The sequence below is a fragment of the Apiospora aurea genome (assembly GCF_038362705.1).
Source record: "Apiospora aurea strain CBS 24483 chromosome Unknown utg000002l_segment0_segment0, whole genome shotgun sequence".
Lineage (NCBI taxonomy): Eukaryota > Fungi > Ascomycota > Sordariomycetes > Amphisphaeriales > Apiosporaceae > Apiospora > Apiospora aurea.
In genome coordinates, this window is record NW_027117389.1 from 575,990 (window position 1) to 595,979 (window position 19,990).

General features: G+C 54.9%; 7 protein-coding genes across 7 annotated transcripts; 5 read left to right on the plus strand and 2 right to left on the minus strand.

Moving 5' to 3' along the window:
* Window positions 1-1,017: 1,017 nt before the first annotated feature.
* Window positions 1,018-2,652, plus strand: PG986_002574 (uncharacterized protein; the record flags this gene model as incomplete). Its single annotated transcript, XM_066838796.1, has 2 exons — window positions 1,018-1,400; window positions 1,509-2,652. The coding sequence occupies 2 exons, from the start codon at window positions 1,018-1,020 to the stop codon at window positions 2,650-2,652; spliced, it is 1,527 nt and encodes a 508-aa protein (XP_066703860.1).
* A 1,029-nt stretch (window positions 2,653-3,681) lies between these two features.
* On the plus strand, window positions 3,682-5,422 carry PG986_002575 (uncharacterized protein; the record flags this gene model as incomplete). The annotated part of the gene is made up of 5 exons (XM_066838797.1): window positions 3,682-3,950; window positions 4,029-4,105; window positions 4,179-4,946; window positions 5,014-5,280; window positions 5,358-5,422. 5 exons carry the CDS (start codon window positions 3,682-3,684, stop codon window positions 5,420-5,422), a joined length of 1,446 nt encoding a protein of 481 aa, XP_066703861.1.
* Window positions 5,423-7,926: 2,504 nt separating this feature from the next.
* On the plus strand, window positions 7,927-10,469 carry PG986_002576 (uncharacterized protein; the record flags this gene model as incomplete). Its single annotated transcript, XM_066838798.1, has 3 exons — window positions 7,927-9,188; window positions 9,269-9,861; window positions 9,988-10,469. 3 exons carry the CDS (start codon window positions 7,927-7,929, stop codon window positions 10,467-10,469), a joined length of 2,337 nt encoding a protein of 778 aa, XP_066703862.1.
* Window positions 10,470-10,586: 117 nt separating this feature from the next.
* On the minus strand, window positions 10,587-10,910 carry PG986_002577 (uncharacterized protein; the record flags this gene model as incomplete). Its single annotated transcript, XM_066838799.1, has 1 exon — window positions 10,587-10,910. One exon carries the CDS (start codon window positions 10,908-10,910, stop codon window positions 10,587-10,589), a length of 324 nt encoding a protein of 107 aa, XP_066703863.1.
* A 1,332-nt stretch (window positions 10,911-12,242) lies between these two features.
* PG986_002578 (cytochrome P450) lies at window positions 12,243-14,161 on the minus strand (the record flags this gene model as incomplete). The annotated part of the gene is made up of 6 exons (XM_066838800.1): window positions 12,243-12,401; window positions 12,464-12,956; window positions 13,016-13,141; window positions 13,206-13,570; window positions 13,639-13,835; window positions 13,927-14,161. The coding sequence occupies 6 exons, from the start codon at window positions 14,159-14,161 to the stop codon at window positions 12,243-12,245; spliced, it is 1,575 nt and encodes a 524-aa protein (XP_066703864.1).
* Window positions 14,162-16,879: 2,718 nt separating this feature from the next.
* Window positions 16,880-17,607, plus strand: PG986_002579 (S-adenosyl-L-methionine-dependent methyltransferase; the record flags this gene model as incomplete). Its single annotated transcript, XM_066838801.1, has 2 exons — window positions 16,880-17,057; window positions 17,303-17,607. The coding sequence occupies 2 exons, from the start codon at window positions 16,880-16,882 to the stop codon at window positions 17,605-17,607; spliced, it is 483 nt and encodes a 160-aa protein (XP_066703865.1).
* Window positions 17,608-17,664: 57 nt separating this feature from the next.
* PG986_002580 (methyltransferase domain-containing protein) lies at window positions 17,665-18,345 on the plus strand (the record flags this gene model as incomplete). Its single annotated transcript, XM_066838802.1, has 3 exons — window positions 17,665-17,782; window positions 17,883-18,084; window positions 18,153-18,345. The coding sequence occupies 3 exons, from the start codon at window positions 17,665-17,667 to the stop codon at window positions 18,343-18,345; spliced, it is 513 nt and encodes a 170-aa protein (XP_066703866.1).
* Window positions 18,346-19,990: the final 1,645 nt, after the last annotated feature.

A 19,990-nucleotide genomic window follows, 5' to 3' on the forward strand; every position in this document is an offset into this window, starting at 1 on the left:
ACAGCGGATAGCTCGTCTCTACTGAGTAGGTAAGTAAGTAGGCAAGTAGGTAGGTATGACACATATCGTAGGTCTCGCAAGGGTAACAGCCAACGAAACAGAGTGTCGGAGTCATGAGCCCATTGATGTAAACTTTTGGATCGCCGACTGTTTGTCTATTTGCAACATCCCACAGTCTGCGTGAATAGAATGGTAAATTAAGCCTAACACGCCACTGTAGCCATACTCACAAGCGTCAACAATACCACACATTATGCCTGAATCCATTAGTGATCGAACCCGATGGAGCATCACCCCGTTGCGTCTAGACCGAAGAATCGGGGTTGAAATGAGGATGCTTGCCTTCGAAGCTTCACATACCACCACCAATCATGCCCCATACCGCCTCGTACAATATAGGGACGTGGTTCAGTTTACAATTATACACATTCACATCGGAACTGGCCGGTTTGATGTTCACAACGGCGTCCCCCAACATGCCCAGGAGGTTGTCGTAATGATTTTGGGCTTACATGAGATCTGGGATGCGGTACTCACTGCCGGTACGGACCGATGACCTAGAAGAACAGGCCATCATGGACGGATGGGGAAATTGCCTAGAAAATGACACGAAAATAGTAGCATGTTTAATTGATGGATGGGGGGAGCGTGACGCACCATGAAACGCGTCTTCGTTGTGGCACACGTTCGGGGCTTTTTCTTGTCAGGCCCGGATCCTTGGCCGGGACTGACGTAAGTCATCAATTGGAGGAGGGTCGGTGGTCGGTCTCGCTCACTCATTGGAAGGGAATGCGAATGCGCAAATGCACGCAAGGCAAGACCTAGGTTAACCTACTGTAAAGCTGCGCTGCCTTTCTTCTCTAGCGCCTTCCAGAAGCCCAACCAACCAGCTGACCTTCGAAACCGCAGCACAAAGATCAACACAACTCAATTCCCAGTTTCCATCCCAGCCTGGTTGTTTTGTTTTCCCTTTCTTTGCGCCCGTTGTCCCCAACAACATGTCGGCGGATCGTCACCATGTTTCTAAAGCCCACCCTGAGCTTTACTATTCCGTCCATTCATGATGGCCACAAGCTCGACTGTCGAGTCTTCCACCCGCCTAGCCTCTTGACCCCTCCTTCTGCCCATGCTCAATCTGAAGAAGCAGCAGAGGATAAAGAGCAGCACCAGCGCACGAATGCCCCGCCATGGGGCCGACACATTGCAATTGGTAGTCAAGCCTCAGCAGCCCCGGCTCGAGCTTTTTATCACCATCAATGGCTATCATCTGGGTATGCTAACGCGGATTTAGTTGCTCATCCCTACGCGCCACTGGGCGGCTCCTACGATGACCCCATCGTCGATGTCATCGGCAGTATCCTAGTTCAGGCGGGGTTCGTGGTGGCCACCTTTAACTTCAGGTCAGTCGCATCACTTCTCAATCACAGCTGCAAAGTGACATGGTGCTGTATACCATCATCACCCATGGACGAAAATAATTGAAGACCATACTGACACTCATTGAAAAGAGGTGCCTCGAAGTCAGGTGGCAAAACATCCTGGACCTCCAAGCCCGAACAGGGCGATTACATGTCCGTGGTGGGGTTTTTGGCCTATTACGCCCATTATCTTGACATCCCTTCGCGCGCTGTCGCCGAGGGGCACACGCCGCTCTCCCCAGTATTGCTGCAATGCGGTTATTCTTACGGGGCTATCGTCACTACCAAGATACCTCCTCTGGACTCCATCTTGGCCTCATTTCATAGCCCGGCTGTGCACACCTCCGCCGCCGATATCCGCCTGCGGGCGCAGCATCTGGCCGAACAACAGAACAGGCTCGCATCGATGCCGATATCGCCCCGGAAGTCGCTAGGAATGCGCATCGGAGGCGGCGAGGACACCAGCCCTCGCAAAAGCCGCGAAGTGCGGAGGTCACGCTCCTTCGAGCGCGAAGAGAAGATCCGCAAGGGCGTCAAGGACATCCTCGGCCGGTCCAAGCTCGTGAGGCGGCGGCGGCGCGGGGACCAGCCCAAACCCGACAACGCAGATGCCGCACACGACGAGCATCACGAAGTCGACTGCATGCCGGTAGCCGCGGACTTTCCCAAGTTCCGCGCCGCTTATTTGGCCGTGTCGCCCCCTATTGGCCTCATGACCAACCTGGCCACCATGAGTCTACCGAACCCCTTTGGCAGCTGGTCTCGCAAGCGGAGCCGGCTTGCACCAGGCTCCTCCGAGGGCCAGGAGACGGCGGCAGAGCCGCAAAATGAGGCCGAGGCGGCCGAGCAGAAGCTGGTACGGAACCCGACCCTGACCGTCTATGGCGACCAAGACGGGATGGCGCAGGTACACAAGTTCCGGGAGTGGGCGGCGAAGCTGAAGGGGTATCCCGGCTCCCAGTTTCTTGAAGTGGAGATTAGCGGAGCGGGCCATTTCTGGTGGGAGGAAGGCGTCATCTACCAACTCCGCAGCGCCATTGAGACGTATGCGGCGTCGCTGATCAAGGACGAGGCTGTTCGATTCCGTACTTCGACACCGTCAAAACAGTCGTCCCTGCCGGAAACATCGAGTTCGCCGGAGAAGTCAACCCAGCTGGACAAGGTAGATCCGCCAGGTTCGCCGGCTGTACCAGAGACGTCGACTCAGTCGGAGAAGTCTGCTCTGCCGAACTAGGGTAGGGCAGGGTCGCCGCCGTTTTGCCTGCGGTGTCGTGCCGTACGTAGAGGACTGGGCACAATTGTAAGAGATATGTTCGGATTGCGCAAGACTTGATGAGTAATGCCAGGCGTGCTGTACTTTATTTGCTTTGGCTGTTGGTGATGCAGAATCTCTTTGAAAGTATTTGATTTACTATCCAATTCGTGCACGACCTTCCATCAAGCCCTTACCAGCTACCGGCCCCGAAAATGAACCTCGACGTGAAGCTGAAAAAATTGTCCCAGAACTGCATAGCGTCCCACTCAAGCTTTCTGTCAGACTTTTGCCAAGGGCAACTACCAGCACACATACGTGCGCTCCTCCACGACAGACCGCCCCCTCTGGCCTAGCTGTTGGATGCGCGGGGATGCGGCATGGGCGGGCTTGCTACCCGCCGATCATCAGATCACGATACGACTCTGTCCTAAATGACCTTCCTGATTGGGACAGCTTGCATGCAATGCGTTGGCCGAACCCGGGAGGTTCGCGCGTTTTCTCATAGCGCGCGAAATGAATGATAGCAGGATGCTGGGATTGCCTATCGCTGTGTCTGATTGGAGTAGTTGTTTTATCTGTTCCTGGCCAGCGCCGTGGATGCACAGGGCCTGCCTGCTCGCTGCCATGCTTGCTTCTTTCCATTACTGCATCTTGGGCGGGGTTTTAGATAGCTGCACCGGCAGGTGGGTTTTAGCACAAAAGCAGTTGCCTCATACGGGATGGTTTCCTGTCATTATGAGACAATGTTTTGGCCTTATATCTACTCCTCGCGATCCTGACGAGCTGGGATCCTGCCGCATTCCTTCCTTCGCCTTTTCTCCTTTCTCGAGATTTTGTTGGTCTGGTTGTGACTTGTTCCCTTCGTTGCCATTAGCCAGCCCAGCGCACTCTTTGGCCCGTCCCGTGAGCAAGCCATTGGTGAGATCTTGCCGTTACACGGAGAACCTCCCGCGGGCAAACGAGGTCTTTTCGGTCACCAGTTTAAGTGTCGGACATTATATCCCGACAATGCGCTGGTCTCGAAGCATATCGACTGCCCTGCTCGCGGCAGTCGCCCAGACGGTGGTCGCGGCGCCCGCTCCTTCGTCTTCCTCGTCGCACCTGAACAAGCGGTACATCGAGGAGCGGGATGGCATTGCGTACAACGTGTTCGAGCACTACGAGACGGCCTCCAAGATGTCCTTTGTGAAGAACTCGGGTGTGTGCGAGACCACCCCGGGCGTCAATCAGTACTCGGGCTACCTCGAGGTGGGCAAGAACATGTCCATGTGGTTCTGGTGAGCGAGATAGAGAGATACCCTGGGCTAGCAAGCGAGGATATCAGGGTGGGATAATAGTACTGACTCCAAATGAAGGTTCTTTGAGGCACGCAACAAGCCTGCCGAGGCGCCTCTTGTTACGTGGTTCAATGGCGGCCCCGGATGCAGTTCAAGTAAGTCTACTTTAGTCGCAATCCCACATTTGGAGGTGATTTTGGTGGATTTTGCTTACCAGGGTCATCACAGTGATTGGTCTTTTCCAGGAACATGGCCCATGCCAGTTCTACAACAACGCGACCGAGCCCAGCCTGAACCCCTGGAGCTGGAACAACTACGCCAACATGCTGTACGTGGACCAGCCCATCGGCACCGGCTTCTCGTACGGCGACGACCCCGTCAACTCGACGGTGACGGCGGCGCCCTACGTCTGGAACCTGCTGCAAGCCTTCTACGCCAGCTTCCCCGAGTACGCGTGCCGCGACTTCGGCATCTTCACCGAGAGCTACGGCGGCCACTACGGCCCGGAGTTCGCGCACTATATCCAGGACCAGAACGCGGCCATCGACGCGGGTACCGTGGCGGGCGAGAAGCTCGCCCTCAAGGCCGTCGGCATCAACAACGGCTGGTTCGACTCGACCATCCAGGAGCGCGCCGGCATCGAGTTCGCCATCGGCAACAGCTACCGGCCCCTGATCAACGAGAGCACGGCGGCCGCGCTGTACGACGTTTTTGACAAGCGCTGCAAGCCCGCGCTCGACAAGTGTGTCGCGACGGGCGGGGACGCCGAGTGCGCCGATGCGGACAGTATCTGTATTAACGAGGTCGATGGGCCCATTTCCGCCGCGACGGATTTCGATACGTACGATATTCGCCAGCCGTCGAAGGACCCGTTCCCGCCGAACACGTACGTCGATTACTTGAGGAGGCCGGACGTCATGCAGAAGATTGGGGCCAAGGTCCGGTACGAGTCGTGTCCGAATGCGCCGGGGGTGGGATTTGGACGGACTGGAGACGGTGAGCATTATTCCAGATTTTCCGATTTAATCCTTATCGTCGAGTGTACTGACATTGGAAACACCAGATGCCCGCTCGTTCCTCGACACCCTGTCCGAGGTGGTGCAGACGGGGATGCAGGTACTCCTCTGGGCCGGCGACGCCGACTACATCTGCAACTGGATGGGCAACCTGCACGTGGCCGACGCGGTCAAGTACGCCAACGCGACGCAGTTCGGCGAGGCCGGCATGGAGGATTACAAGGTCGCTGGCGTCGCCAAGGGGCAGTTCAAGACGGCCGGGAACCTGAGCTTCATGCGTGTGTTCGAGGCTGGGCACGAGGTGCCTTATTACCGTACGTTACTTTCTCTTGTTCTCTTATTTCTCTCATGGATATGTGACGGAAAACTGACGTGGCGTTGGTTGTTCCAGAGCCCGAGGCTTCGTTTCAGGTCTTCATGCAAATTATGCAGGGAGAGGTGCCCTCGTCGACATAGAGGACTGGCAGTGACCGAAAAGCGAATGGGTGGATGAAGGGCACAACAAAAGCTCAAAACAGTTCGGTTACAGAGTAATACATTCTAGTAATAGTAGTACTAATATGATTATGACCCCCTTTCCCTACCCTACACGTTTGATACTCTCAAGCATCCACTGAAGGTTCTGCTCAGGGAAAGAATCCCATTGTGCACCACGGGTTGTAGTTCGTTGGCCCCTCCAAAACCTCCTCTAGATGCGAATATATAATAGATGATGTCGAAAGTTCTCCTCAGGTGCTTCCCTCCTGGTGCGGTCATGTAGAGGTGCCTGTCGTGGCTTAGACGGTGTTGTGCAGCTTGGACTGGACGTTCCGTTTGTGCCGCCACACTCCGTACCCGATCATGCTGATGGTCAGGCCGACGATGATGAGGATGGCAATGTTGAATTCGGACATAGTTTCCTGTTATTCCTTCCACGGTTAGTCAGAGACTCGTCTTCTTTCAGTTTTAATATGGGGGAAAGAGAAGCTGGGTGCGTACGAACTTAGGTGCTTGAACTACTGGCGTGGATGAAGATCGAACTTATAGTGATATATCCTGGATACTCGAGAGAGACGATTGCTGTTCGCTTGATGGGGATCTGGTATAGTCGTTGAGGATGCAAAATCGGCTTTTACGTTGCTTGCGAAAAGGTTCTGAGGGCACAACGCTTTCTCTAGTCGAGGTAGCGGTGTTTAGGAGATTGCTCAAGATGCGAGTTAGTAAAAAGAGAAATAGAGAGACAAGTATGCCTCCATATTGGTGTGGCAGATAAGGAAGGAGTCGTGCCATGTGCATCATGGCTTTGTGTTGCGGGAGACAAAGGTGCCGGGCAAGAAACCGGATGCATTTGGACTAGGTCTGTCGTTTGTTGGAGATGTTTAGACAACTGTTAGGAGACGGAACGCGGAAGGGACGACAAAGACACTCCAAAAAAGGAGTTATTTGCCTGCTTCGGGCTTTTGTTGGATCGTGAGAGGCACATGGTTGTTGCATAGTTCTTGGAGTTCAAGTACATTTGCTAAATCATCTCATTATCCTCCGCTGGTAAAAGTTTAAGCAGATCATGATGGGACATATATGAAGTTTCGCGTATCCTTCTTGATACCGAGTACCTTCTTGGGGACCCTATAGTCATATCATATGCCATGTTGGGCTGATCGGATTCACACATGGTAGCCCCTGAATGCGGTACCCTTACTAAGTATGCATTACAAGTAACACACCAAGAGGCCTTAGAAACTCGCCTCCGGCGTTCAAAACACTCGTGGCACTGGGAGTTGGCCGTCACTTTCTTTTTCTGTCCCGTTATCACGCAAAGACCTGCTGACAGGACGCAAAGGTCAGGACGCCGCCCACCATGCCCATGTCGTAAGCGAAGAGGTAAACCCCAGCAAATCCGAGCGCCAGGCTATAGATGGCACAGGATGTGAACAGCTGCTTTTCCATTATACCGAGTTTTTATGACACGAATATACAAAATACGAGGTATCTTCACGCACATATTTCTAATTATCAGGAACCCCCATAAACTATTCTTTCGCTCCTCGACATATGTATCAGGGTTGCTATATATAGCATATCTATAGCGAATACGTCACTATCGAGATATCTAGAGGACTCGCGGCCTAGTATTGGCCACCCGTGCCATTGGGTGCTGGAGATGCGGCTATGCGGCGAAGCGAGTCGGCCCATCATATTTCTGCTTACGGGAACACGAGCCAGTGATGATGAACGGCCAAGATAGCACGTTGCCCAGGTAAGCTCTGCGTCGCATGCCATGCGACGATCCTTCTGTGGAAGGTGGCACTGATCTCTACTGTCATTGGTCTATTTGACCTCCTTCAAGGCACTTTTATTCGGGTCGTGGTTATGTCATCACGCTGACTGACAGTTGACCCAGCCCACCTTTGCAGGGCTGGGATGCCCGAGTGTTTGGTTCCCCGATGCAGTAGTGTTGCCGCAATCGATCGACCGGCACACTTCTAACAAAGGAAATATCCGAAGCCGACTTCTATCTTTCTTCGAAGGACGGCGTTACGGGATCTTGTCTAATATCCTTGTACGTAAGCAGCCTCTCTGGCGGTCTGGTCAAAGGTCGATCTTCAGCTCGACTGCCCCTTGAGGTATCCCGGCCACGTACCACCCCCGCACCGCCGGCTACAGTAAGAACTCTAGGCTGTGCTTGCGGGCCTGGCTATGCCTGCATGGAAAAGGGTCCAATGCCACCATCATCAAGGCTATTTTCGGCGTGGTTGATATGGCGTGAGAGCGTCGTGGTTCGACGATTGCCGGTACGAGAACTTGACTACTGGACGGCTTCTAAACTTGAAGTTGTTTCGTATCTCGACGTGTCTTTATCAAAACCAGACTCATCGGCCCTACAGCTCTGCGGCAAGTAGCAGCAGTCTAGACTTGTCCGATTCGCGATTCTGGGGCATGCAACTCCCCGATCAGTAAGCAGGACCGTCCCGCTGGAACCAATGGAAACCAATCTGCTTCTCCGACCGCTGCGACCGGGAGGAACTTCCGGAACTGCAGCCTCTTCCCCTGCGTCCATCTCCAACCTCTCAACCAAGCGTCAAACATGCCTACAATGCCGAATTCGAAAGGTGAGGTGCGACGGACAGCCGGCGACCTGCAATAACTGCCAAAGGTTGGGGTTCGACTGTTCATTCAGTCAGACCGTCGTCCATAGTGCCGCAGCCCTCTCCCGAGCCCGGAACGGACCAGCAACGGGGCTGCAGCTTCCCGGGCGACGGCGTCGAACCAAGGCTTGCGTGCACTGTCGCACTCGCAAGACTCGATGCTTGGGAGAGAGTCCGGAGTGCTCCAACTGCATCAGGAAGGGCCTCGTCTGCACATACCCTGCATCATCCGCGTCCAACAGGCGGCAGCAGACAACTGCTACCACTACCCCTTCCGACTCACCCGACAGCAGCCGCCTTAGCCGGACTGTGTCGTTATCTCCAGTGGCGGCAACCCAACAGCATAGTAGTGCCGAGAAAACACCGTATCGAGGAGGCGACGACGTCCTGGAACCCAGAAGTGCCTCTTCGCCAACGGCCGCTGCGCTGGATCCGGCCACGCTGAACGAACTCGTCGAGGACTACTTCGCGCACCTGTACCTGCTCCCGTCCTACGCCTTCCTCCACAAGCCGACCGTACTGCAGCGGTGCCAAGACGAGACCATCGACGCGCCGCTGAAGCTGGCCATATGCGCCATCACGTCACTGCTCCTACAGCGCGCCTCGTACTGTCACGATCTCTGGGCCCAGCAGGCCGAGCGATTGCTCATGAGCCCCGCCGCAATATGCCGCCCCTCCGTCTTCCGCCTGCAAGCGCTCCTGCTGGTGATCCGGTACCGCATCGAGAGCGGCGACTTCCCCGCCGCCTTCATGCTGGCGTCCCTGGCCGCGCACGCCGCGTTCGCACTGCGGCTCAACTACGAGCGCTCCGACGCCGAGCTGGTTCCTCCAGCCCAAGAGGCACGTCGGCGGTTGTTCTGGTCCCTGTTCATACTGGACGATTTCTTCTCTGTGGGGCTGCGCGAGTTCGAGCTGTGTCCCCGGGAGATCGTACACCTCCAGCTCCCTGGCGAAGATGCTGCGTTTTTGGCCGGCCGGCCGTGTAGGACGGGGCTGCTCGAGCAGCAGAGCTCGGCGGCGGCGGCGGATAATCCGGAGGGCATCGGGTTGCGCGGCGCTTTCTTGCGGCTGGTGTCGATACGCAGGGAGGTTATGAGGTGAGTGCTCCCCTCTTTCGCGTTTCAGGGGAATCGGATCCATGTAGATTCATCTGACCGACGAACCCTGATCGTCCAAGTCATATCCGACGCGTCGCCCTGGACGAAGTCACCGCCGGCGACACGGCCCGCTCCGTCCGGTCCTTCGAAAAGGAGCTAGACGCGCTGCGCGCCAGCTTACAGTCCGAGGAGCAGTATTCGGCAGCCAACCTCCGGGGGTGTAATAATAGGGCCCAGTTCGTCATGGTCCACGCCTCGTGGCACCAGTGCTATTGCGACCTGTACCGCGTCTACATGCCGCTGGGATACACCGAGGCGGCGCCGTCGTCGGCGGTCGCGGGCGTGCATCCGGTGAGGCGCGGCGCGATGCAGCGGAGCTGCCGGGACCATGCTGAGAGTATCTTGCAGGTCGTCGCGGATTTCTGGGACCTGGAGCATGCCGTGACCACCGAAGGCGCAGTACCGCAGCCGATGCTGATCGAACGCGACATCGCTGTCTGCGCTTTCGAGAGCGTGCGCATCGTCCTGTTCTGCTGCGCCAACGTGTCGCCGCCCGACGACGGGCTCGTGGAGGCCGGGCTTGCGAAGGCGCGGCTTTGTCTGGATATGGTCAAGCACCACTTTGCGTCATTGGCGTCGGTGCGAACACTGGTATACATTTGCACCTCGCTTCGTGTTTCCTTGCTGACGGCTAGTGAAAAAGCGGCTCAAATTGGAGCGCATCGTCAACAGCTACTCAGCACGCCTGACCCTGCAACATAAAGAGGCCGCCAGTGAACCCGACCCGCCAGAGCCGCAGCCGACGTCCCGGCTGTCCGAGTTCGCCAAGGCGCGGCAGAAGCTGTCGGTGCAGAGCCTGCTCCTGCAGTCCGGCTTTGTGGACGACACGACGAGATCGCCGTGTCTAACCCTGGTAGCCCGCTTGGCCAGATTACCACCACCTTCACCAACGCCACCCCAGCAATAGAAGGCACCCAGCCTTCCTATATCTCCGCTGTTACTGATACCCTCGAGATACCGATCGTGACGGCGACCTCGGCGCTGGATCCACCACCACCGCCGCCGCAACAACAACTCCTGGGCGATTTTGGGGCAGACCCGACCGACTTCTTGGCCATCGGCAACAACATCAACAGCTTCGATTCGGGAATGAGCCAGGGGAGCGGGTCCGATATCACCGACGACGCCTTCGTCTTCAACCCGTGGATGGGCTTCCCGGTGGACGGCAATATCTACAGCGGGATGGGCCTGTCGTGGGGCACTGGGCAGGAAGACTATTGACACGCGGGGCCTGTACGACCTACAACTTCAACAACGATACCAACAGAAGAATAAGTAGCCAATGGGTTCCCATAGTGCGCGCGTAGGCATTCACCAAACCAAATCCTACCTGTCCCCTCACCGCCTCCTCGCCGTACGCCGCCGGCTCCGCGCCCGCCGCCGTGCCTCCTGGCGCCGCCTCACTTCCTGCTCCTCGCGATGCCATGTAAAGAGTAACCGCAGGGCGACGATGGAGCCCCCGATGAAGACGACAATCAGGATGGACGCGAGGGCGTTCCAGTAGCCCGTCTCCATGCTATCGAACCACTCCCACCTCGGCCCGGGTTCATCCTCGGGATAGTCGCCTGTCGACGTTCTTCGTACTATGCGTCCCCCCGCTAAAGAGGGCGGCGGAATACCCTGCGGCTGCCGTGTTTGGTCCAGAATCCTTATTATGCCCATGTCGCGGGCGAGGGTTTGGGGCAAACAGTCGTGCTGCTGCCGTAGTAGTATTTGTTCGCGTGCTGTTTGTCGTTCCCGTGTTTTGTAGCCGGGATAAGCAAACACCTACTTTGGTTGAGGCCTGAAATCCGGTTTCGAAAGCAATGGATTAAAAAGGGAGCAGGAGCAGCAAATCAAATACAAGCACGACATCTGTTCAGTCAAGGGAATTTCACAGTCATCCATCATTGGCGCATACCTGCTGGGTCCGACTAACTCATCTGCCGGGCGGCGGATCCCAAAAAGGCCAGCAGCCAAGCGTATTAGGTCGGTAAATATGCAGGAGAGAATGAGAGAAAGAGAGGGAGAGAGTCTTTGCTTTGGCGATCAGTCACGATGGCTGGCTGGCACGCGCTTTCTCGCTCACTCGCTCGCTCGCTCACACGGGCTCCGGGTCGGGTGGGTGCGTTGGTGGTGGTGGAGGCCAAAACAAAACCCACGCGCCCGCATACATTCAGAGCTTCCAGCGCATCACTGCCAATTGCCGGTGCGATGGCCCAGTCATCACGGTAAGGGCGGCACATCGCGTCAATCAAAAAGGGTCGATTGGGGAGTCAATGAAGAGAGTTGAATAAATTACTGAGTGCTCTGATGATACCTTCTGCTCGGTGACAATCTTCAAGTTCTTTTTTTGATGTAGCGAGATAGATGGACGAAGCTTTTGATCTCAATTCGACATGGTTGCACATTGGCACTGCACTGATGGATTCACCCACCCTTCTTCCACGTCGGTAGTTTTACAGGATAATAGCGTATCTTACATATACTACCGTACAGGTTAGTTCTAATACATACGACCATATCCTGCTGAATACTAGGGATCCCGTCCGCTCTCCCATATATAAGCAGCAGAGAGCCGAATTAGTACTAGGGTCGGTGACGACCTGGGAATCCTCGGTGTTGTATGTTTTTTTTGATCGTTTTGTGTCCATTCCTTTTTGCTTCTCTGTCCGAATACTACGAGGACGGCGAATACCACGCGACGTAGAAACAAATTGGCTGCGGCCGTTTAAACAGCTATTTGCATCCCATTGAGCTTTCGCATGTCTGTTCCGATCGCAATTTGTCCGGCGTTGGCGGTTGATGGATGGATGCACTGGGCAGCTTTTGGTAGGTACACTTGGTGGTGGTTCCTCGGATCATCGCCGGCGAGGATCAAGAAATATGCATAAAAGTGTGTAAATCGAGACGCTACGTACGAGAAACTCCAAATGGGTATATGTAGGTATGAACAAATCATCGTCATCATCATCATGACACCAGCTCCAACTCCTGCGACGAGATGGTCAATCATCATCCACAGCCAAACGTGTGTTCCTTCTCATAGTAGACTTGGCGGTCTGCGCGCCGCGAAATGCGTAGCCAGAAGTCGCTGGCTACCCAGAACACCGCGCTCCATGCTCGGATCGGCGTCTGAGGGTTCACGATGGTGAAGTCGAAACGTCGCAGTAGCTGTTTTCGAAGGATTGTCAGTAAGTCGGTGAGGTTGCGCGCGCGGAGCGACAAAGACGTACCTCGACGAAGACCTTGTTGAGCTCCACCATCGCGATGGGCTTACCAAGGCACTGGTACTTGCCAAACCCAAACTCGAGCTCTACCAGGCTCGCCATGAAGCGGTACTTGTCTTCACTAGCTTCTAACCACCTCTCAGGCCTGAAGACGTTGGCGTCGTAGCCCCACAGCTCTTTGGATCGCATGAGGCCGAAGTAGTTGGTCCCGATCTGGGTTCCCTCGGGGACCAGGCAGCCGTTGACGATGTCGCCACCTTTGGGGACTTGCTTGGATCCCAAGCCAGTAGTCGGCGGGTACATGCGCAATCCTTCCCGGATCACGGCTTGGAGGTAAGGCAGCCGCTTCGCTTCGGACTCGCTTATCGGCGAGCTCAGCTTGCCGAGGTCGGCAGCATCATCTATCTCGCGCCGTAGCGCCATGTAAGCTGCGGGTGTCGTAATTAAACAGAGCATGGTCATGCTGATGGCAGTTGCGGTGGTCATGGAGCCCGCAATACTGGGGATTGAAATCAGCTGTCAATTCAGACTTTCGTTGTGGGGGTCTAGAACGCTTACGTCTGGACGAACACCTGCTGTATCAGCTCGGCACGGGTCATGCCGCTGTTGATGAATGCCTGCATCATGTCCTTTTGTGGCTTGGCGCCAGGCTGTAGTCGCCGATCGACGAATGACTTGGCAAATCTGCCATATGGCTGTCAGCTTACTAGTCCCTGCATGCCAACATTGATTGTGTGCCGTTTCTTACCCCATAAGACGGCCAAACCCAATCTGATCGTGTTCGTTGGGCATAAACTTGCTGAAGGGCCAAGCTTGGGCATATTTTGCCAACCAAGGCATGGTCGACATAATGTTCATGGCGGGCAGCGACGAGTCGTGGATCTCGTGGTAGCGATAGAGGTCTTGGTCCTGGCTTAGGTAGCCGAAGGGCTCTCCGAACGAGATGTCGCCGATCACGTCAAGCGTGAAGAAAGAAACTTTCTCGAAGAATTGCAATGGACGGTACTCGGTTGCCGTGGAGCAGTACCTATCATTGATCAGGTTCATGAACAGGGTAACCTGTCGGTCAATGCCCGCGCCAAAGCCGAAGCCTTCATTCTCTCTGCCTCCGAACTAGCAAACAGCGCGGGTCGAATCAGCACACTGCACATACCGGGTCTACGGATCGGACACCAACTTACAGCGGAGGCCATCTTGGCCCGCAGAGCTTTGTGCTCAGCTTCATTGCGCTGCGAGACAACGTTATCCTCGCCGTGGCAGATGCGACCGGTTTCGTAGAAATCTCCTTTGGTATAAGAAGAGCGAACAGCGGACATCATGCGGAGGACATCGGGATCGGTTGACAGTACCTCGTTGGGTCCAATACGGACGAGTGGGCCTGTGTCAGGGTCAGTTTTGGTCTTGTCCCACGGGCAAGCCCGTCGGCCGAGAGGCAGCAAGCCGTTGAGGGGGCAGGGATCTAAGCGAACCGTATTCCTCGGAGATGTCTCTGAGGTGTTCATGGAGCTTTCCGGTCAGGGCCTTCCGGACCATCCAAAACGAGGAGAGGGATGCCCAAAAGGGACCGGGGATATGTCGCAACCGGGACCAGGAGCGGAACTGTTGGACGATAAAGACGACGAACAGGGCGAGAAGGCAGGGGAGCACGACGGGCTTCAGCAGGCCATGCTGTGCCGGCTGAGAAGCCGCCGTAACAATAACCATGGCCCGTTGTGTGTGTGTGCGTGCTGTTTAAGTCGTCACGACGATAGAAAGAGGCGGGACGGCAGTGCCAGGGAAGGAAGATGAGTTGACGGGGCTGATGGGTGAAGCAGTTCCAGACTGTCGGTAACGAACCGGAGTGCGTAGATGCAGGTCTGAGGTTGTGTTAAAGTGAAACCGAGCCAGTGAAGGTTCTATGTACATGGGATGGTCGAAATGGTGAAGTAGGTACGATATGATATTGAATGCAAACGAAGAAATGCTTGCCTAGGCGGGGGGATTCAAAAGCAGTTGCAAGAGCAAGTCGCAGAAAACAAATAACCACCAGATATGGTGTTTGACACCGGATCCAGTCACCGGTTGGCCAGTTGACTCAAGAGAACGTGCGGTGACCAAAGGCGGAGAGAGAGAGAGAGAGCACCGTAGGCATACAAGGAGTGTGAGGGTGAGGGTGTGTGGTCACTGAGGATCACGCATTTCCGTTACACCGACCGGCGTCCGCGAAAGCTTGTAGAATGGGTGACAGCAACCGGCATTCTCGACTGTCAAGGCGTGGGCGTTTCGGTGTGTGGCAGGCAGTGGCTGACGGCGAGTGAGCCTGGGTGGTTTGAGGAAACACCGAGGTGTGAAGCCTGGTGGGTGGTGTGGACTTGTGCTGGCATCCAGTGTGGTCGATACCTGTCAGGTGGAATATATCCCAAGGAAGTATGAGGTGAGGGCGGGGTATATCCAATCCAGCAGGAAACGGAGGGATTTTGGGCTTTCCGGAGGATCAGTTGAATGAATATCCACCCCTCGGATGCTATCCCCAAAAAGTCCGGCGTCAAGGGAGATCAGGCTATGTCTGGGCATGAAATCAATTGATAGAAGTGAAGTGGTAGGGAAGGGGAAGCAGCAGCACCAGCACCAGCACCAGCAGCAGCACCAGCATCAGCACCAGCACCAGCACCAATTGCTGGCCTGGCCAACACGGCGGAAGGAGTCTAATGGGAAGTTTGGGAGCTAAGATGACCTACATCATGGTTGATGCAAGTTTAGGTCGGCATGTAGGTAGCGTATTCTTAGCACTCGAGGCCGACCGCACACCAGCCAGACCGGAACCTCACACGGACAACGGGCAGCGACTAATCAGATGTATACATGCACAACAAATACCCATCTACTCCAATGGTGGCGGCGGTAGTAATGAACTTGAACATCGGAAGGGCATGCATAATGCTGCTGTTATACATTATATCAATTGGCTTGACATGTAGATCTTGTCAGGCTACCTTGCGAATTCACTGACCCGATGCTGCTGATCCCGATGGAAAGGATTGGGAGGGATGCGTGCATAAGTGAGTGCGCTGGTGTCGTGCGTGGCGTGGTGGGATTGTTCAATAAGAACTGCACTCGCCTTTTAGGTTAGGTTAGTGCCAGCTCAGGACTGACTGGCACCTACTCCGCCTGCTACTACTGGCCAGCTGCTGGGTGCTGGGTGCTGGATCAGGCACCCCCGCACTCCCGCACCCCGCCATCCCAATCGGTTGGTTGGAGACTGGAGCGTCAGGAAACATTGTCGCCTTCCCACTCCACCTCCATGATCTCCCGCTCTCTACCTCATCCTCCCCGACTCCCGCCCCTGGCATTTCGCCATTGCCTTGCCTTGATGTCGTATAACTGCGGCAACATGGAGTACAACCGAGTCTAGTAATTATCGCTTATACTTTATCTCACATCTCACCAACCTATCTACCACAGCCCAATCCCAGCTTGACCTGACGACCCGAGACCAAGACCAAGGACGACTGCTTTTTCAGAGACAACACATTGCCACGTATCTGCTGAGCAAAACCCTATTGGCAGAATCGTCCTTCAACAGTGTCCGACCGTCTTAGACCCGCATACACCGCTGCGTTTTCTTCAACGGCTTGCCGCCCGACTTTTGGGGCGGACCATGGACCGGTACACTATTGAAGCTGACATGTCATTTCTCGTCGCCAGCTATTTTCACGATATCTGACGAGCGGTAAGAAGCTTCAACTTTGTTTTTTGGGGGGCGCCTAACAGACACTATCCGATCCGTCCTAGACAAGCAGCTGATATGGATTGCTATTGGTGTAGCCACGCGTCTCGGCATATCCGCCATGCAATAAGCCGTTGGCCGGCTCCAATGCCTAGGCCGCCACCTACCCTGCACGGGTCACTATCTACAGTAGCCAGCGCGCGTGGAAAGTCACCCCTTAGGTATACTCCAGGGCACTGCCCCGAGCCTCCATCGTGGTACTCACTACCGAGGCCTGAAGCTGGATAGTGGCAGCTTATGCAGCAGTCGTGCATGGTGACAATGCCTGCGGTCGAGCCTATGATTGCTCCCACGAGTTGCACGACGGACGGGGCTTGTCTCATTCCTTACTTCGTTTTTGCGTTGGCAGCAGCTGACCTTGGTCCACGACCGATCCAGCGAGGCCTGAGCAATTAGGGTTCTCTATTGGAAGCAGCTGAATATGTGTCAACTCATCTAACCTACCTGCCGCCCCAGATTGTTTTTAGCTCGGCAGCCTCCCTCCCCTTTTGCTTTTCCCTCCCCTAACGTGTCCTAGGCGGCGAAGGTGGATGCCGTAGCTCCAACTAGGTTGCCGATCCAGTCGATTCGATCGCGGGGACGGCAGACAACTACCCCCATTCACCACTAGTACGTACTACGTACTACCTACATTTTACTTACATATGAACCATGCCATGGCTAGCCCAGCGGCTTCTCTTCCTCCCACCGTGAAGCTTGAAGCTGTCGCACAGGAGAACAGTCTGCCAGTCCAAGGACAACCCATTGCGTCTGTCGCATCACCATCTTCTGCCTTCGTTGCGCAAGTTCGGACGGTAGCTGCGGCTCTCTTTCTCGCCATGGGAGACGGCAAAGGTATGTATGCTCAAATAGCAAGCGCCATCCAATGGCGCTGAAATGAACGAACTTCAAGGGGCAAGTTTGTCCCTTGATTGATTCGCCGCGCGACGCCACATTACTGACCTATCTGCCCTGGACCCATTTCCAACCCCCCCAGCTGCGCAAGCGAGTCGCTCGATTGATCAATTTGTTTGCTCCTTTTCCCGCGAGACCGAGCCGATGCAATGTCTAACGGAGCCAAATGGTGTGCACTGGTGTAGATGAAAGCTCGAACCACTCAACGGCCTCGTTGCCAACAAACGCATCATGGTCCGAACCATCAGATACTTCCCAGTCGTCCATAACCCCGGGCTCACCTAGCACGATTGAAGACGACGAATTTGAGCCGGACGACTTCGAGCCAAGCGATTTTGATGCGGAGTCGCTTCACGACTCTACCTCCGTAGGATCGAGTGTTTACGGCCACAGTTACCGCAATGGCCGGCGCTATCACAAGGCACGTAATAACAGATCAGACAAGAACGATTCTGGGTACCACGACTCTGACCTGTTCTTTACTGGATAGTATCGACATGGACGTTACCCCATACCAAACGACGAAACCGAACAAAATCGGGAAGATATGCTGCACGCTATGATGATGGAAGTAACAAACGGCAAACTGTTTTATGCGCCGATCGACGATAATCCGCAAAAAATCGTTGATCTTGGAACCGGAACCGGAATCTGGGCCATTGAAGGTAAGCAGCTATGCAAAACTCCGGTCCTTGCGACCAACACATCTACAAGTCTTCACGACACCCAGAGTTCCGACGCTGACAGAACTGTTCTTTTGCACAGTGGGCGATTTATATCCAAGTGCTGAGGTCACAGGACTGGACTTGAGCCCAATCCAACCAGTGTGGGTGCCGCCGAATGTGAAGTTTCTCGTGGATGATGTTGAGGATACTTGGTTGAATGGTGACAATATCGACTTTGTCCACTTGCGCAACATGGTGCCGATCCTATCCTCACCTGTGGCACTATTGAAGCAGGTGTTTGAGTACGTCCCTCCACGCACCGTCACTTTTCTGCCAGCGATGTCGGAACTAACATCCTGTGCGTTCATAGCAACTTGAAGCCTGGTGGATGGGTTGAGCTGCAGGATGTGGACGGCGCGGTTCATTGCGACGACGGTACATTACCTTCGGATTGGCCTCTGGTCCAGTTTTGCGACCTCATGATTGAGGCTTTCGCCAAGCTTGGGGGAGATCGCACGCCGCCATGTTTGGGGGTAATTATTTGCATGAAGCCGGATTTGTGAACATCCAACATCACACCGCCAAATTGCCATATGGCACGTGGCCCAAAGACAAGTCAGTACTGTCATCTCCTTCACCTCTTTTCGGGGTTTCGTCAATAGTTCGACACGCGGGATGCTGATTTTAAGCTGAACAGAACGATGAGACTGGTCGGACTGTACTATCGCACAGCTGCTGAGGAATTCTTCCCGGCTATGGGAGCCATACAGATGCCGTTACTTGGGTGGTCGAAGGTATGATACCCAGATGCCTATCCAAGTTACTCGCCAGACTCTTACCCAAACTCTCGATTTTAGGAAGAAATGGAAGTGTTCTTCGCTCAATGCAGGAGCTGCATGAGAGACGAGGGCGTGCATGCATATGGTCTTATGCATTTTTGGAGCGGACAGAAGCCCGGGAGCAGCTGAAAACCATGATTGAGTGCATCCTCGTCGAGGAAGGGTGCAGATGCGCCGCTTTATAACGGGCATGACGGTCAAGCCTCGGTCTTTCTCCTTTCCTGGTTGCTGTCAAAACTCGGAAATTTTCAGCTTGACTCCAGTCTCTGAAAGAAAGAGGGATCGAGAAAAACCCAACCGGACCCAGGACCCAGTATGGATGGATGACGTCTGGCGGGATTACAGCTGCCAAGCATCCGAATTTCCGTTGCGAATGATGGCGCAGGCGGCAGCAACGGGCGAGGGGCGAGACTGTTGTTTCATGCGCTGACAATGGCCAAGGTCAAAAGCGCCGGCGAACATCTCGAAACACGACAGCAGCAGCCAAGGGAATAACGGGCGGCAATAATTACTAAGAATGATTCGGACGAAAGCGAGCTGAATGTCCGGGGTTGCCCAGGGACATCGGAACTAGGGTTGGGTTGGTAGGCATGAATGAGGAGAGAAAAAAAGGGTTGGTGGTGCCGTAAACCGGTCGAACCCAGACGTGGATGTTTGAAGGGGCTCCCTTCTCATCACAAGGTAGGATTTCTGGTTAGCAGGCGCCGACAGGGGCCGGGAGATGTTGCTCGAAAGAGCGCAGCGAGGGAAAAGGGAAACAAGGAGATTTAGCCCGTTTGGGTGGCTTTGGGTTCCACGATTCCACATTTCAAGAAACGTCTTGGCGCGACAGATGCGCCGCAAGGAGCCAATGCGGTGGATTCGCGTGCAGGGGTCGATCAGGGGTCTATCCCTTCATTCTGCTTAGTCCAATCTCTGACATGCCTGCCTGTCCAATTCCTGGCTCGCCTTAGACCGCCCAAACCAAATTCGAGTCATCCATATCCATCGACAGAAGGTTGTTTCTCTTGTTCGTCTGGTCCTGGCAGGCTAATCTCGGCAGGTGACTGTTTTTTCTGCGTGGGCGTGGCGGGCACGCGGACAGGCAAGGCGGGCTGACCCGACACGGCAGACTCCTAACTTAACCTACCTTAACCAGAATGTTTTCTCAACTAGGACTAGGGCGTTGCATTACTGGGCGCAGATCGGGTTCCGGCATGCTCGAGTTTGAACCGTTTGGTTGAACCGAACCAGCGCAAGTCGGTCGTTCATTCATTCAACCACTAAACAACCCCGATTGTACGGGGCAGAACAGAACAGAACAGAACAGAAGAAGCAGAACTGTCACGGACAGACAGATCTCAAGTGCAGATCAGCAAACAACTACCAC